The 16,523-nt window shown below is 41.8% G+C and overlaps 1 protein-coding gene across 2 annotated transcripts in view; it reads left to right on the forward strand.

The window, feature by feature from the left end:
- Positions 1-16,523, forward strand: part of CADPS (calcium dependent secretion activator) — a 477,637-nt gene that overhangs the window by 392,499 nt on the left and 68,615 nt on the right. For both annotated transcript variants that reach the window (XM_069560455.1, XM_069560454.1), the window contains 2 exons: positions 2,132-2,287; positions 6,231-6,378. In XM_069560455.1, the coding sequence (XP_069416556.1) occupies positions 2,132-2,287; positions 6,231-6,378 (304 nt within the window). The remainder of the gene's footprint in view (positions 1-2,131; positions 2,288-6,230; positions 6,379-16,523) is intronic.

Genomic DNA, 16,523 nt, shown 5'->3' on the forward strand with positions numbered 1-16,523 from the left:
GCCACCTAACATTTTTTAAAAACTCGTATATTTGCTCACAAGTTCACAAAGAAATCATCTGGTCAATGTGTCTGATTTTCTTTTGAAGACAAATTAAAACCTCCAAAATTTGTATACGGGAGGAGAAAGAAAAACTTTAAAAAAAAACCATAAATCATATTCATGCTAAGATGACTATATGAAAAGTTAGATTAGGTAGTATCTGTTAAAAATTTAAAAATAAATATCTGAAAGCTTCCCTTACCTCTTTCTGTGCATGCTCTGTGACATGTTTTTGAAAAGATATGAATCAAGACATTGTAATAAAGCAGATAATGGTCTCCGTTCAATTAATTAAGGCATGAGTGGGAACACATTTTGGTAACTGCTCAGCAATCAAAATAATCTTGGTGCTATTGCCTTAACATTAACAGTTTATCTTAAAAATAAAAAGAAAATATTCTTTTCCTCATGTCAAAACTTAATAATAAGCTCTTCAAAGAAAAAAGAAAAAAACCCTAGAAGAATTTTTTGAAACTCTGAAACCAGATGGGTGTCAAAATGTTGTTGTAATAAATACCAATTATTGCATTCATATGTACTTAATGATTTAAAACATACAACCATGCAGTTCCAAAACGGGGTTTAGACTAGACAAAGTTGGGGTTTCTTTTTCCCAAGCCTAGGACAGGATAGGGGGAAGGCCAAACTTTGATGATGCATTCCCCCACTTTTGAACAGTGCCTGCCACAGTATCTTGAAAGAAGATGTAGATTCTCAGTCACCTACCAGGAAATGCCTGATTCTATATCTTTTCATGATTTCAGTTTCCTCCTTTGCCACCTTTCATTTTAAGGACGTGTTTCCATGTTACCTGCTCCTCCGTGTCAGATACATCTACGTACTGACCTCAGACTGGTCTGTCCTTGAAAACGTGATCCTGTTGGTGCAGGCCGTGGGCTCCCTCCCGGCATGTTGGGAGTCTGCCCCCCGACCCCCCCCCCCGCCGCAGTAGCTGTGTATGCACTTATGCACTAGCTATCTTTCTCTCTCTGAAGCATTAATTCAATGCAGCTGGCATCTGTCACAATAGAAACACCCACTCTCATCTGTTTCTATAGACGATGTCAGAACAAGTGGTAATGCATGGTATGTTGGACATTTTATAAATTGCCGTGTTAGCATTAGTGGTATGCGAGGAAGGGGGTGGGGGGTGGCCACCCCTTAGAGCTCCCAATGGAATTGTTTTAAAAGAGGAAGCCAGCCAGAGAAGGTTGAGAGGGTGGGAGGTGGAGCAGTTCCCGTACACAGGCTTTCCGTCGCTGCCCCAGGTAGATGTTTCTTAAACGCCATTGTACAGAAAGGAATCGAGACCAGTTTCTCCATCTGTACAGAGGACTGGGTAAGATGGTGCAACAGTACAGGAGCTCGGGTTTTGTGCCCTAAAGCTTTGCAAATATTCCTTGTCCACTCACCTCCCCCCAACAACCCACCCTGTCCTGGGGCTGTCATGCAATGGGCTGGTCTATGAAAATTGGAATGATAACCAAACTGAGCAAGAATCTCGGATTCAAGGCATCCAGGTGTACTCGGCTTGGTTTGAGTCACCCTAATTTCTTTCCAGCTCTTCAAGGGAGAAAGTGGGTCCTCGCTCACCACTTTGTTAGCACTGTCCTTTTACAACTAAAAGTCTTGTGCAGTCTCCAAGAGGCCTCCGCTCTGGAGGGGAGCTGGGGAAATGCATGAAACCCTGAATTCTAATAACTGCATGTTGCCATGTAGTTATTATCCGTTGAGACCTACTTCTCCCCCTGGTTCGTGGCCTTCATCTGAATCATCACATGTGTTAATGTGGTTATTAAAAGAAGGCTGATTTTTACCATACATTGTTCGAGTGATGGGGCAACACGTCCTCAGACTTCTCAGTGGTCTGGAATAATTGGCCGAACAAAGCCTGCTAAGTCATGTATGGTAAAACTCTAATCTGCCAGTGGAGATTGCCCCCACCTCCACCGCCAACACTCGTCGTTTTGTATGTGGAAGCCACTGTTTGCCTTAAGCCTTCTAGTCCCCCCGCCCCTTGTTCTGTGTCAGCTTTTGCAGAACCCTTGGCCAGTGGGTGAGTCTTATTTTCTCATTTTTATCCTGCCAGTAATGGATCAGGCACTTCAGAAGATCTATTCTGGAAACTCGATGCCCTGCAGACCTTCATTCGGGACTTGCACTGGCCCGAAGAAGAGTTTGGAAAGCACCTGGAACAACGGCTGAAGCTGATGGCAAGTGACATGATCGAATCTTGTGTCAAAAGGTGAGCACAGGTGGCTGGACAGGTTCTGCACACCTTCCCTGCTGTGCACTGACTCAGGAAGGGCTGGGTGGCTGCTCTGAGTCAGCCGTCATTTGGAGTGTCTGGGAGGTGACTGCTTGTCATAGTCAGCTGGAGTGGTGACCACACTACAGCTTCTGTTCACCTTACCACATCTTGCCAAACCCAACAAAAGGGGGCACAAATTAAGGCTGCCCATGTTTTCATTCAGCTCTGTGAGGAAAGGGTTCTTCTTGTCTCTATATCCTTAATACCCATAAGTGTCTGGCACAAAATGTTTAGTTAATATGCATTTGTTAAATGTATGAGTGTATGTATGGGTGGGTAGCTGGCTGGAAAGAAAGAGGAGAACCTACTAATCCACTATTTTAAGCACAGGGAGCAGGCATCTCTTGACTCTCCAGTGATGTGGATAAGACCTCCACAGCACCGTTCGTTTTGTGAGCACATACCACATGCTGACCATGAGTTATCTTGCCCAAAATCTGACTAGATAGCAACAAAGGGGCATGAGACATTAATTGTGCATTCTGGTTTCCTACACATTGCCCATTTTGTCACCATGGCATGTGGGATTGAAGTGGGGATGCTGCATTTGTGCTTTCCAGGTAGACTTTCCAGAGAAATAGGAAAATGAGGACCAGAAACAAAAACTGTTTGGGCTCCTCCTGTCTGCCAGGCCGAGTGCTGAGTTCTTGGCACGCCAAGAAGGGTGGGAGATCACATCCCTTCCCTCATGGAGTGTCTATATCTGAATATCAGAGAGAGAGAGGAGATTTGTCTGGTTTGACATCATTATCATCACCCTGTCTATCTCCAGACACACATCCAAGTTCCTTTTCCAGTCCATAACTGTTTCATTATCTTTCCTCGCTCACAAAAACCCCCAGTCTCCCAGACACCACAGACTCCTCTGGATCTCCAGATGTTCTGTAGTTGAGTTGATGGATCAGTTGTGTGTGATGGGGGCTGGGTTTGGCTGAGAGTGATCTGAATCTGGTATCTTGTATCTTGCAAGAAGAGACGAGAAGGAATAGCATCAGAACTGGAGGCCGAAAAGGCAAAAGAACAGCACAGTCCCAGGTTGGGGAGCATCACAGCATGAATTGGGAAAGGGGCTGTGTGCACCAAGGACTCTGGGCAGGTGTCTGTCTGATGGCACTTCTAAAAGCTTAAAGTCCTAGGGACTCAGGTTTTGTGTTTTACTCTTTTCTTCCCAATCCTAGAACCAAAGACGAGCCTATTTCTCAAACCAGTGGTCAAAATCTTTCCTTAGGGTTTTGATTTCCCCCACTTCCTACATGGTCACTTTTAGGAAAAGCAAGTCTTTCCCTAAAGCCATAACACCCACCAAAAAATCCTTGCAGGGCAGTCTCCCTGTGCTGAAAAGTTCTCCTTTGATCTACAACTAGATGCACAGTTCTAGCTACACATTGGCTACAGTGCACTAGAAGGAAGCCTTACTAGCTTCTGGTCTCTGCACACAATTGTACACAAAGAGTTGTTTGCCCTTCTCTGAGAAGCCAGACTTCTGAGTATGGAGTAAGAAATAGGGAGATGTTGTAAGGAAAAGGGAAGACACAGGGATGTAAAAGGTAGGTAGTGACTCTGTTTCCTCCCTCACCACATGGCTTGGCTAGCGGGATCTTAGTTCCCCAACCAGGGATTGAACCTGCCACACCCTCTGCTGTGAAAGTTCGGAGTCCTAACCACTGGACTGCCAGGGAATTCCCCTTATCACACGTCTTTATGGTTCATCCACCACCAAGACTGTGGGCTACTGAAAAGCAGGAAGTGTATCTTGTTCATTATGAGCTCCTAACCTTCCTCAGGTCCCCTCCTCATGCCTGACATATAGCAGCTGTTAGGTAACCTTTTGTGAACAGAAGTTGGTCAGCTTCACATGTACACATAAATTTCCCGATGTCCCTTTCAATTGAGGCCCCAACAAAAGCACATCAGAGCAAGCATAGTGGCAAATACCATCCCCAGACCCCCAGATTCAGCAGTTAAAAATTGAAGAAGTCCTTGGATGTTGTAAGACATAGAATGTACATGAGTAGAGCCTAGAACGTTAGCTTTCCTCTTTGGGAAAGAATAAAAGGGTCTTGTTCTAGAAGGACAAGAACATTACTACATAGGTGTAAATGTGCAGTGCCTGAAAGTCAATCAGGCATTCATTTCAAAGTTTCTCAGCAGTTGAAATCATACATTTGACGGAGCTTCTGGTCTCCTTTATGTGAGATCCACACAAAATAAGGCACCCTAACCACCCTCTGAGAGGCAGTGTAGTAACTGACCTTGGCTTTTCCATCCCATGGAGCCCTCTCAGTCATATTAATTTTGCATTCAGCTTCCTTTTTTCACAGCCACACACTCCAAGGGCTATGAACAGCTCTCCTGTGAAAACAGAAGATGATTACTTCATTGTAAGGGAGTGATTTAGCATTTCCATTTCTCAAATTGGGGCCGGAACTGGCACACAAACCTCAGAAGATCAGTGCAGGGACCTGTCCAAGTCAGTCCGCATCAGGCCCCCTTTTCACAAAACCAGAAAGCAATGTATTTTCAACGTAGCTTAAAATGATCATCATGAGTAGAACGCTTCTTCAGTGCACCGAGTCTTTGGGAGCCAAGATACATTTATCTTTAACATGATCATATAATATATAGGAGTGTTTTAAGGGTTTTTTTTTTTCCTTTTAGTTCTTTTTTTTTTTTTCTTAAGAACTGGGCTTCCAACCTTAGAAATTATACTTGGCTTCCCTGCATGCACCCAGGGTGTGTTAGCAAGCTGGCATCCTTTCCTGAGCTAACTAGCTGTGTGGTCCTCCCTATGCACTGTTAGAAAACTGCTACAAATACCTCTTAAAGTAGTGCTCTCCTGGTGGCTGCGTGATCTCCAGAACCTGACCGTGAACAATGCTCAAAAGATGCACCAGACAGAAGGAGCATTATTAAAGCCACTTACTAACCAGGTGCTTTTTTTTTAAGAGACATGTCATGACATTGACCCACTTCTCTGAAACCTCTTAAAATCTTAACTGGCCCCCTTTACAATGCTGATACCAAGGATTACATCTCCGCCCTGTATTACCACCTGCTCATGTCAGACTAGGTTTTTCCTGTGAGCAGTTAGCACATTGATGGGATCATAATTTGACCTATGTCAAAATCAAGTCACTTTAAGTTTCCACCGCTGTATACTTCTTAAAATGGTAAGTATATTATGATGCTTTTACTTGTAAAAATAATATCATCTTATTGCAAAGCAATACTTTAACATTGTAAAACCCCAGAAACAGCAAAAAAAAAAAAACATAGTAGAAGCACTCTCCAGGACCACTCCTCCTAATTTCAGTCTCCTCCCCAAAGGTAACCATCCTATATTTTTAGTCTTTAGAGCAATATAATGAACTTGTTGAATTTTTTTTATGTCTCTCTCTTTCACAACCAGAAAGGGGGAAAAAATAATGTCATTTAAGATATTTCCCACCATGAGATTTTTTAACATTAGAAACTGCTTTAGGGGGTGGGGGTTGTTGTTTTTTAATGAAGTATTTCAATGTAGTCAGGTGCAAATGTGAGCGAACTTATATATGCTATAATGCTGTAATTGAGTTTTTGTTCATTCATTCATTCTTCTGCAATTAGGGTTCTCCATAGCATGTAAACTATAGACAGAAATACGCTGAGCTACAGGTGTTCCATGTGCTGTGGAGAAAGGAAGGGTTTACGTGGCTGTCTCTGTGAATAGGCTTCCTTAGCTGGGAAAGTCATTTTTAAAAGAACACATGTGAAGTCATTGTCGATTGAAACTGATTACAGCCTTCAATTTTCTTTTTCACTGACCTCTCAGAAAATGTCTCCTCCACCTGCTGCCATCTGAATGCTGAATCGGTCTTTTCCTACTTTGTTTTAATAGAACCAGGATTGCATTTGAAGTTAAGCTGCAAAAAACCAGTCGATCAACAGATTTCCGAGTCCCACAGTCAATATGCACCATGTTTAATGTTATGGTTGATGCCAAAGCTCAATCAACAAAACTTTGCAGCATGGAAATGGGCCAAGAGGTAAAAAAAAAAAAAAAAGATACAGATTTCATCCCCTCCTCCATTGATCATGTAGAAGAAAACTTCATAAATTCCTTCCATCTACTCTAGCCTGCTAGTTTCAGAAATACACTCTAACGTGGATCAAGCCACAGATGAATGTTTGCTGTCTGTTCGTTAAGTAAATTTCTAAGGCATGTGCTGATGACTATGCCAGTCACTTGGAAGTGATTCTCGTCTGGGCTTGGGGTGACCATAAAGTTCCTTTCAGTCAGATCAAGCTTGATGACCTTATTTGTTGGGCTGGCATCTCCAGCAGGTGTGTTTGACAGAATGCAAGTCATTTTCACATGGGAAATACATTTCATTACCTGAGCATCTGGGCAGCAGGAGAGAGCTCTTCTTAGCATCACACAGCCTCAAGGATGTATAGCATTAGCTCACCCTGCCACCCAGTCCCCAGCCAGCAGGCTTTGAACTTCCAAGAAATCCCAGGCTTTTCATTTCCCTTAGACTGAGTGGATTGTGAATCTTCCCTGACCAAAAGTTTAGTCCTTTGCTAAGTTTCAAATCCCAAAGTGGTATTTAAAATGTAAAGGAGAAAGAAACAGCAACTTGGGCTTGATTAAAGACTATCATGATCATTTTTCTCTGATGGCCTTAAGCCAGCTAGATATTCATATACCAATTTAGAATTAATTCAGAAACATTTCTGGCAACTCTCATGTTGTTGCCAATTGGCATAAATTGCTCCTAAATCAGATCTTTCGATACCAGCCTTATATGCTCAGAATTTTTACTAAATTATATTTGCTCCTTATTCGTTATTTATTTTCTCTTTCAGCACCTTCCATTTTTAAATGTGGGTTGGTGGTATTCTCTTCCTGGCAAGACTGTCTCTAACCTTCTTTCCCCTCCAAGTCAGCTTCCTCAGCCATCCCTGTTAGCTGCTGCTCCTGATGGATCTTCTTGTAGGGTACCTTGCCCCGGGGGGCTGTGTTCTGAGCACTACGCTCAAATGCGAGGTGCCAGTGGTTCTCTTTGCTGGCTATATTCACTGCATGAGAACTATCTGGAGCAGTAGGTATCCAGTTTCAGTGCCTATCAGACTCATCCAGAGAGCTTTTTAAAACCCAGATTGTTGGGTCTCACCCCACTCGAGTTTCCAATAGGTCTCAGGTGTGGTCCAAGAATTTGTATTTTTGACAAATTTCCTAGTGATGCTGATGCTGCTGGCTGGTCTGGAGACCCCATTGTGAAAACCACTGGTCTGGAGGCTTAGTATCCAAAAAGAGTTATGGAGAACAGCTGAGGTGTGACAAGCCAGCCTCCTGAGAAAGGCTTAGGTTAGATGGGCATCCATACCCTGGTTCTTTTCCTAGGGCGGTGCTGCAAACTGGAGCTGATCAAGTCACTCAGCTTCTTCAAACCTCAGTCTCCTCATCTGTAAAAGGATAGTTTCATTAAGGCTGTTTTTAGCTGTCGATTCTTCAGACCTCACCAAGAAGGCCAGCATATGGAATGAATAAAATTGTTCTGGATGAAATGGAGGGGGCAGGAATTCAAGAAATAGGGGGCCCAGAGTCCAACCTACCATATTCCACTCCACCTCTGCGCTTCTTCACTGCCCACCAGCCACCTACCCACCAACACTTCTCTGGGGGACTCTGAACAATCTTATAGGCTTCACAGAGTCTACTTTAAAAACCTGTTCTTAGTGATATCTAAAGTTCATTAAAATACCTTTGAATTCAAACTCCAAAGTATCATCCCTTCTAAATGTTTCTCCCTTTGAGCTTTTTTATATTATGATATATAATTCACATACCATAAAATTCAGCCTTTTAAAGAGTACGATTCAGTCATTTTTAGTATATTCACAAAATTGTGCAGCTATCACCACAGTCAGTTGTAGGACATTTTCATCCCCCTGAAAAGAAACTCAGACCCATTAGTAGGAATTCCTCAACTCTCCCTTCCCAACACTAGATAACCACCCCTCTACTTATAGTCTCCAAGGATTTTCCTATTCTGAGCTTTTCATATCACTGGCATCTCATGTGTAACCCTTGAAAATCTGGTTTCTTTCACATAGCAAAGTGTCTTCAAGATTCACCCATTGTTATTGCATGTATTCGTATTTCCTTTTTATAGCTGAATAATATTCTGTTACGTGAATATACCACACTTCGTTTATCACTTCGTCAGTTGATAGACATTTGAGTTGCTTCTATTTTTTAGCTACTACGAGTAATGCTTCTGCAAAGATTCCTGTCCACATTTTCATGTGGACCTCTGTTTCACTTCTCTTGGATATATACCTAAGAGTGAAATTGCTGGGTCTTACGGTAACTCTGTGTTTACCTTGTAAGGAACAATGAAACTGTTGTGCAAAGTGGCTGCACCGTTTTACAGTCCTGTCAGCAATGTACGAGAAATCCTATTTCTCCATAACTTAGCCAATACTACTTCTTCTTAACCATCTTTTTTGGTATCACCATCCTAGTGTGGACGACACAGAATCTCATTATAGTTTTGATTTGTGGTGTTGGCCATCTTTTCATGAGCATACTGACCACTTGTATGTCTTCTTTAAAGAAAAGTCTATTCGCTCAAATCTCTTGCTCCTTTTCACAGTTGGGTTGTTATCTGTTGTTTGATTATGAGAGTTCTTTATATCTTTTGGATATCAGACCATTATCATATATATGATTTACAGGTATTTTCTTACCTGCTATGGGTTGGTTTTTATTTTTTTACTTTCTTGGTAACATTGTTTATTTTTTTTTTTAATTTTAGTTTTTTATTTTTTAAATTTTAAAATCTTTAATTCTTACATGCCTTCCCCAACATGAACCCCCCTCCCACCTCCCTCCCCATAACATCTTTCTGGGTCATCCCCATGCACCAGCCCCAAGCATGCTGCATCCCGCGTCAGACACAGACTGGCAATTCAATTCACATGATAGTATACATGTTAGAATGTCATTCTCCCAAATCATCCCACCCTCTCCCTCTCCCTCTGAGTCCAAAAGTCCGTTATACACATCTGTGTCTCTTTCCCTGTCTTGCATACAGGGTCGTCATTGCCATCTTCCTAAATTCCATACATATGTGTTAGTATACTGTATTGGTGTTTTTCTTTCTGGCTTACTTCACTCTGTATAATCGGCTCCAGTTTCATCCATCTCATCAGAACTGATTCAAATGAATTCTTTTTAACGGCTGAGTAATACTCCATTGTGTATATGTACCACAGCTTTCTTATCCATTCATCTGCTGATGGACATCTAGGTTGTTTCCATGTCCTGGCTATTATAAACAGTGCTGCGATGAACATTGGGGTACATGTGTCTCTTTCAATTCTGGTTTCCTCGGTGTGTATGCCCAGCAGTGGGATTGCTGGGTCATAAGGTAGTTCTATTTGCAATTTTTTAAGGAATGTCCACACTGTTCTCCATAGTGGCTGTACTAGTTTGCATTCCCACCAACAGTGTAGGAGGGTTCCCTTTTCTCCACACCCCCAGTCTGCAAGCAAGGTAACATTGTTTAAAATAGAAAAATGTTTAAATCCATTTTATCTGTTTCTCCTCATAGCTGCTTGGCATGTCCATTTTAACTGAGTTTTACAAGGATGGCACCATTCAGGGTAGGAAAGGGTGATGTCCCTAGGATTGGCTTTCCTTTACCCTTGGCAACTTTTACAGTCCCTCTTCAGTTTGACTCAGCTATGGCCTTGATCATAGAACTCCTGCCTACCTGGTCAGATGGCTGAACCATCTTTTCAAACAGAACTAGTCACTCTGATCTTTTCTTTCTGAACTGGAGTTGAGAGGGTAGTGGTAGTAGGGTGAAGGAGTGGAGGGAGGTGTTGTCAGGCAGCCTACTAAGAATCTAATGAAGTGGATGAAGCCATTTTCCAGGAGGAAAAAAAAAACATACTTTGATAAATTTCACTGTACGATTTCAGGGCCTTGTCAGGCCAACCTGTAGACCCTGGTTGGAGATATAGGATGAGAAATAACCAGTTTGTTTTGCCACAGTTGACCGTCTCTTATTTTTACCACTAATCTGTTCCGTGCTAGAGTAGTATGACATTGGCTTAATCTCAAAGCCTTGGTTTTCTTGAATAAATTGTCCAAGGGCTTTAGTAACTAAATCATACGAATTCTACACATTAGCTACCAAACTACATGACGTTGAGCAAGTCACTTACGCTTATAATCTTGCTGTCATTTGTCAGATGAGAGAGAGAGTACGCAACACACAACATTTGAGAGGTATGTAGCTTGTCAGAATTGGGGATAAAGCTTCCTAATTTCTGTATGTAAGATTAGAAAGTTGTCTTGGATATTCCCAAATAGTAACATTTTCAAGGCTAAACAGCAGTGACTGCTTTTTTCTGGACATTATTCTATTTTATGTGGTAGAAAAAACTTCATGTATTTACCCCTAAATGAGTCAACATGCTTTATTTCCTTTTTTTTTTAATGAAAACAATAACTGACACTTATAAATGTTTCACAATTTCCCAGAACTACTGCACAGACAACTGAACTAAATGATCTTTATTAAGAGCACATCCAATACTGTATTCTAGTCTGTGATCCTTACCCTAGGCCTGTCACTTTCCCAAGCCATGCTAGAGTGACCTTCTATGCCATTTCTCCCTGATATAACTGTATCAGAGACACTTAAGTGAAAAATGAGGCCTCTTCTGATCTTAGAATGCCAAATGACTGAGAACAGTGAGAATGAAACCAGACATCCTTGTAAATATGTACTTCCTTCACACATCTGGCTCTGTAGCCATGACCTTGGCCAGAACTTTATTGGGAAGTCTCATGCAAGTGATCTCTCAATTTTTCTCACTTTGTAGAATGGTGATATTCATCTCCAAAGTAAAACAATTGTTAAAGTGAGATTGGCCAAGGGTGGCTGGAGACATCACAATACTGGGTGGAAAGAAGTCCAATGTTTTTATGTAGCTTTCATTTTGTGGGGCTTCCCTGGTGGCTCAGACACTAAAGAATCTGCCTGTAATGCAGGAGACCTGGGTTCGACTGGGTCAGGAAGATCCCCTGGAGAAGGGAATGGCAACCCACTCAAATATTCTGGCCTGGAAAATCCCATGGATGGAGTAACCTAGCAGGCTACAGTCAGTGGGCTCACAAAGAGTTAAACAAAACTGAGAGACTTCACTCTCTTTTCATTTTGTGAAAATTTTGATAGTAAACTCATATTATATATCTAGTGACTTATACCTGTTTCTATCTAGATTCCAACTCCCTTAAGGTATTTTGGACTAGATATCAACCAGGTGATACAGTGTTTTCCAGTTTTAAGATCACTTCCTGAATTTCATCACTGGGATAAAGTCTCATTTAAAGGCAGCTGTTGAAACATTTGTTAACCATACTTTTCCATCTTAAATATTTATTTTTTCATTAAAATTTGTCAAGCCCCAATAGAGAGGAAATTGTGTATTAAATAGTTTCTCACTTGGTCTAGTGTGTTTTCGTCTCATTTCCAAGGTCAGATGGTCTTAACAGAAAGACAACGTACACACAATCTGTTCCATGACAAGGCAAAATGTGCAGCACAGGAAGTCAAGTGGAATAATTTTCACAAAGTGATTGTGAATTCGTTGCAACTTAGCTCATCAGAAGCAAAAGTAAACTCTCCAAACTTTCCATGCCAATGAAGATCAGTGGTTCCCTTGCTGTCATCACAACCTAGTGCCCTAGAATATACCTTAGAAATATTGTTATGATTATTGTGAAAGTGGCTCAGTCATCTCTGACTCTTTGTGACCCCATGGTCTATACAGTCCATAGAATTCTTCAGGCCAGAATACTGGAGTGGGTAGCTGTTCCCTTCTCCAGGGGATATTCCCAACCCAGGGATCTAACCCAGGTCTCTCACATCGCAGGCAGGTTCTTTATCAGCTGAGCCACCAGGGAAGCCCTTTGGGTCAAACCAACCTAAGAAAACCAACAGAGAGGACTGAAAAATGCCAAAGTAGGCAGGATCCCCTTTTGTACCATATTAGGTTACAGACTGGAATCAAGATTGCTGGGAAAGATATCAATAACCTCAGATATGCAGATGACACTACCCTTATGGCAGAAAACAAAGACGAACTAAAGAGCTTCTTGATGAAAGTGAAAGAGGAGAGTGAAACAGTTGGCTTAAAACTCAACATTCAGAAAACTAAGATCATGGCATCCGGTCCCACCACTTCATGGCAAATAGATGGGGAAACAATGGAAATATTGAGAGACTTAATTTTGAGGGGCTCCAAAATCACTGCAGATGGTGACTGAAGCCATGAAATTAAAAGATGCTTGCTGCTTGGAAGAAAAGCTGGGACCAACCTAGACAGCATATTAAAAAGCAGAGACATTACTTTGCCAACAAAGGTCCATCTAGTCAAAGCTATGGTTTTTCCAATGGTCATGTATGGATGTGAGAGTTGGACTATAAAGAAAGCTGAGCACTGAAGAATTGATGCTTTTGAACTGTGGTGTTGGAGAAGACTCTTGAGAGTCCTATGGACTGCAAGGAGATCCAACCAGGCCATCCTAAAGGAAATCAGTCCTGAATTCTCATTGGAAGGACTGATGCTGAAGCTGAAACTCCCAATACTTTGGCCACCTGATGCGAAGAACTGACTCATTTGAAAAGACCCTGATGCTGGGAAAGATTGAAGGCAGGAGGAGAAGGGGACAACAGAGGATGAGATGGTTGGATGGCATTACCGACTCGATGGACATGAGTTTGAGTAGGCTCTGGGAGTTGGTGATGGACAGGGAAGCCTGGCGTGCTGCAGTCCATGGGGTCACAAAGAGTTGGACACGGCTGAGCGACTGAACTGAACTGACTGAGGTTACAGGCAGAATTGGATAGTTCCTTTGACTGCAAGAAATTTTGTGACAAGATAATCTAGTATTATCTAGTGTTGGTCACTCAGTCATATCCAGCTCTTTGCAATGCCATGGCCTGTAGCCCTCCAGACTCCTCTGTCCACTGGGATTCTCCAGGCAAGAATGCTGGAGTCAGTAGCCATTCCCTTCTCCAGGGGACCTTCCCCACCCAGGGATTGAAGCTGGGTCTCCTGCATGGCAGGCAGATTCTTTACCATCTGAGCCACCAAGGAAATACTATCTAGATAGGATGGTAATTAAAAGATTCCACAATAGTATTTATATGCCTTCATGGAGCTTTTCATCTGCAGGGAACAATTTGTCTCCTGAGAGAACAGAGTGAAGGCACATTCCTTGGTCACTATTTCTCCCGAAAAGCAAGTCAGTCAAATAAGTCTCAGAAGAATCCGGTGAAAGGAATTCACGGTTTTTGTAATTACTTGACTAGCAATGGGGGCTGCTTTGATACGTAACCCTTTGCTATGTGATTAACAGAGTAGATAACTACCCTGCCCTACAACCTTTCCCAAAGTAGGTTTTATTTAATTCAGATTAAATAAAGTTTACATATAAGAGCTTCCCTGGTGGTTCAGCAGTAAAGAATCCACCTGTCAGTACAGGAGACGCAGGTTTGATCCCTGGGTCAGGAAGATCCCCTGGAGGAGGAAATGGCAACCCACTGCAGTATTCTTGCCTGGACAATCCCATGGACACAGGAGCCTGACGGGCTATAGTCCTTAAGGACAGAAAGAGCCAGACATGAGCAGCTGAGCACAGCACAGCAGAGAGAAGGTATACACACATGTAAACATTGTAGTAATCAATTAGTAACTGTAGTAGTGATTCTGCCAGATAGCAGTTCTGGGTTTCTAAATCATGTTTCCGAGCATCGTTTCATGACTTTGTTTGGTCAACCTACTTTCACAAGAGGTTTAATTCTAGCCCCACTGAGGAGAGGAGGAAATAGACTGGCAGAGATGAACATGCTCAAGTTTTTCCTGTGGAAGTCAGAAGCAGAATAATCATGGCAGATGCCTTTTTTTATAAGTAGGAAAAAAAGGTGTAGAAGCGTGGAGATCCCAATATTCACCAAGAGAGAAAGGGAGTGACAGTGATTCTCCCTGGAGAATGCCTCAGGACTGTGTTCCGCATGGAAATATTGAAGGTAGGAAGAGGCTCCCATGTCTCCATAAACTTTAGCTTGGATACCTTAGAGAATGAAAAGGTTTGAGGTTCTCTCACTTCTGAAGCCAAAATAACATTGTTAATCTTCCAATCAAGAGCCTGAATCTCCCTTTAAAAAAAAGAATTATTTATTTATATTTGATTGCCCTGTGTCTTCGTTGCCATGCAGGGACTTTCTCTAGTTGCAGCAGGCGGAGGCTACTGTCTCTCTAGTTGCGATGAGCAGACTTCTCTTTGCAGTGGCTTCTCTTGTTACACAGCACAGGCTCTAGGTGTGCAGGCTGAGTAGTTGGAGCTCGCAGGCTCCACAGACATTTGGGATCCTTCTGGACCAGGGATCAAACCCTGGTCCCCTGCATTGGCAGGGAGATTCTTAACCACTGGAGCACCAGGAAAGCCCAAGCCTGAATCTTTCTTAGAGTGTGGAGAGTGATTGCTGTTGGCTTTGTCTGCCATTTCAGCCAAGTGTTTAAAGAGAGAGTTCCTGTTCTCAGTGATGTTCTTTGCTTGGTTAGAAGCCCCTCATTTAATATTTCACATTATATTATTTTGCCTGCAGCTAGCTTTCCTGAGTTAAACCTCATAATTAATTGAATAAAGGTGAATCATTTATAGTAATTCTAAAGAAAATCTAGCAGAGTGAGGCAGTCACATGGGGAGGGAAAGTAAGCATGTGATTCTGGATCTTATCTCAAGACCTAAAAATGAATTTGGAGTTTCGTCAATACTCCTGAAATTCTTTTGCTCTGACATCTTTCTTTGTGCATCTAACACAGAATCCTCCAAATAGTTTTTCCATTTACCTGAAGGTTTATGCCACTTTCATGAAGCTACCAGTAGAGCCAACATGGACCATTCATGTCCTTATTTTCCTCTAATCAACTAAAATGATAAAGCAATTATCCTTCAATAAATTTAAAAAAACTAAAATGAGATGACTGATGGTAATCGCTCCCTTGCTTTGTCTTCTCCTTTATGACCTTGAACAAATATTTGAATTGCAGCTATAGTTGACAAAATGGTTTCACATCTAGACCCTCAGTATGATCTTCAAAGTAGATTTTTGAGCTTGAGAGCAGGACTGGCAGGAAAGGACTTAGCTGTGGTTTTATCATCATATTAATAATGCTAAATGTCTTCATACAGAGTTTGCCTCATTCCCTACTAGTTTCCCTCCCTTATCATTGGTCCTGGGTGGTAGTAGTATTACCTGTTTGTTTTGCAGATGAGGAAACTGAGCCGTATTTTCTTAGACATCATGACTTACCAACTCTGCACTGGGACTTTATCTCAGTCTTCCAATTACAATCAGAATTCACCTATGACTTTAAGTGAATTTACCTAATTCACATCCCTTTGCTCCTAATTGCCAGTTATCAGAATATCAAACCACATTTCTATGGCTTATTTTTTATGTATGTTTTCATAACTTTTTGGATGCTTTGTTTAATTTTTATTTTTCTCATGTGTCCTTTTGTCCTAATTTTTATTTGCACTGTTTCTTTTCTTTTCTGTTCCTAATTAATCATCCTTCTGAAAGTTTGCTAAAGAGTGGGTAAGTGCATTTTCCTTTCCAAATAGCAATGTTTTGCATTGTTATTTTTTATTAAGGAAATATGGAATAATTCAAATGGATACTAAAATGATCTAATAAATGTCAAGGAGCTGGCATGCAGTATCTTCTGTTGAAATCGCTTTTCCTTTTTCCCTGGCATTTACAGCAGATTTTTGTTTGTGTGGGGATTTGTTTTTGCATTACTGTTTAAGTTTTAATTGACAGTGGCGGTACGATAAATTGAAAAGCTTAGCAGTCTCAGGAGAACCTATAAACCTGGGTCTGCTTCTCCACAAATGAAGAAACTGAGTAACTGCCACAGGAGTTCCTAGAGAGATGCTTTGCCTTTAGACTGAGTCAACCCCTGGAGATATAACTGGGCGGCTCTCAGGCGGTAACGCAAAGGATCTGATAACTTGAGAACAGTTTGTGCAAAATCAGTCAGTCTTGGTCACATTCCCTTTGGAGTTTGTGATTCCCAAAGTCACATCACCCAGCAG

The sequence above is a fragment of the Ovis canadensis genome, chromosome 19 (genome assembly GCF_042477335.2).
Source record: "Ovis canadensis isolate MfBH-ARS-UI-01 breed Bighorn chromosome 19, ARS-UI_OviCan_v2, whole genome shotgun sequence".
NCBI classification, from domain to species: Eukaryota; Metazoa; Chordata; class Mammalia; order Artiodactyla; family Bovidae; genus Ovis; species Ovis canadensis.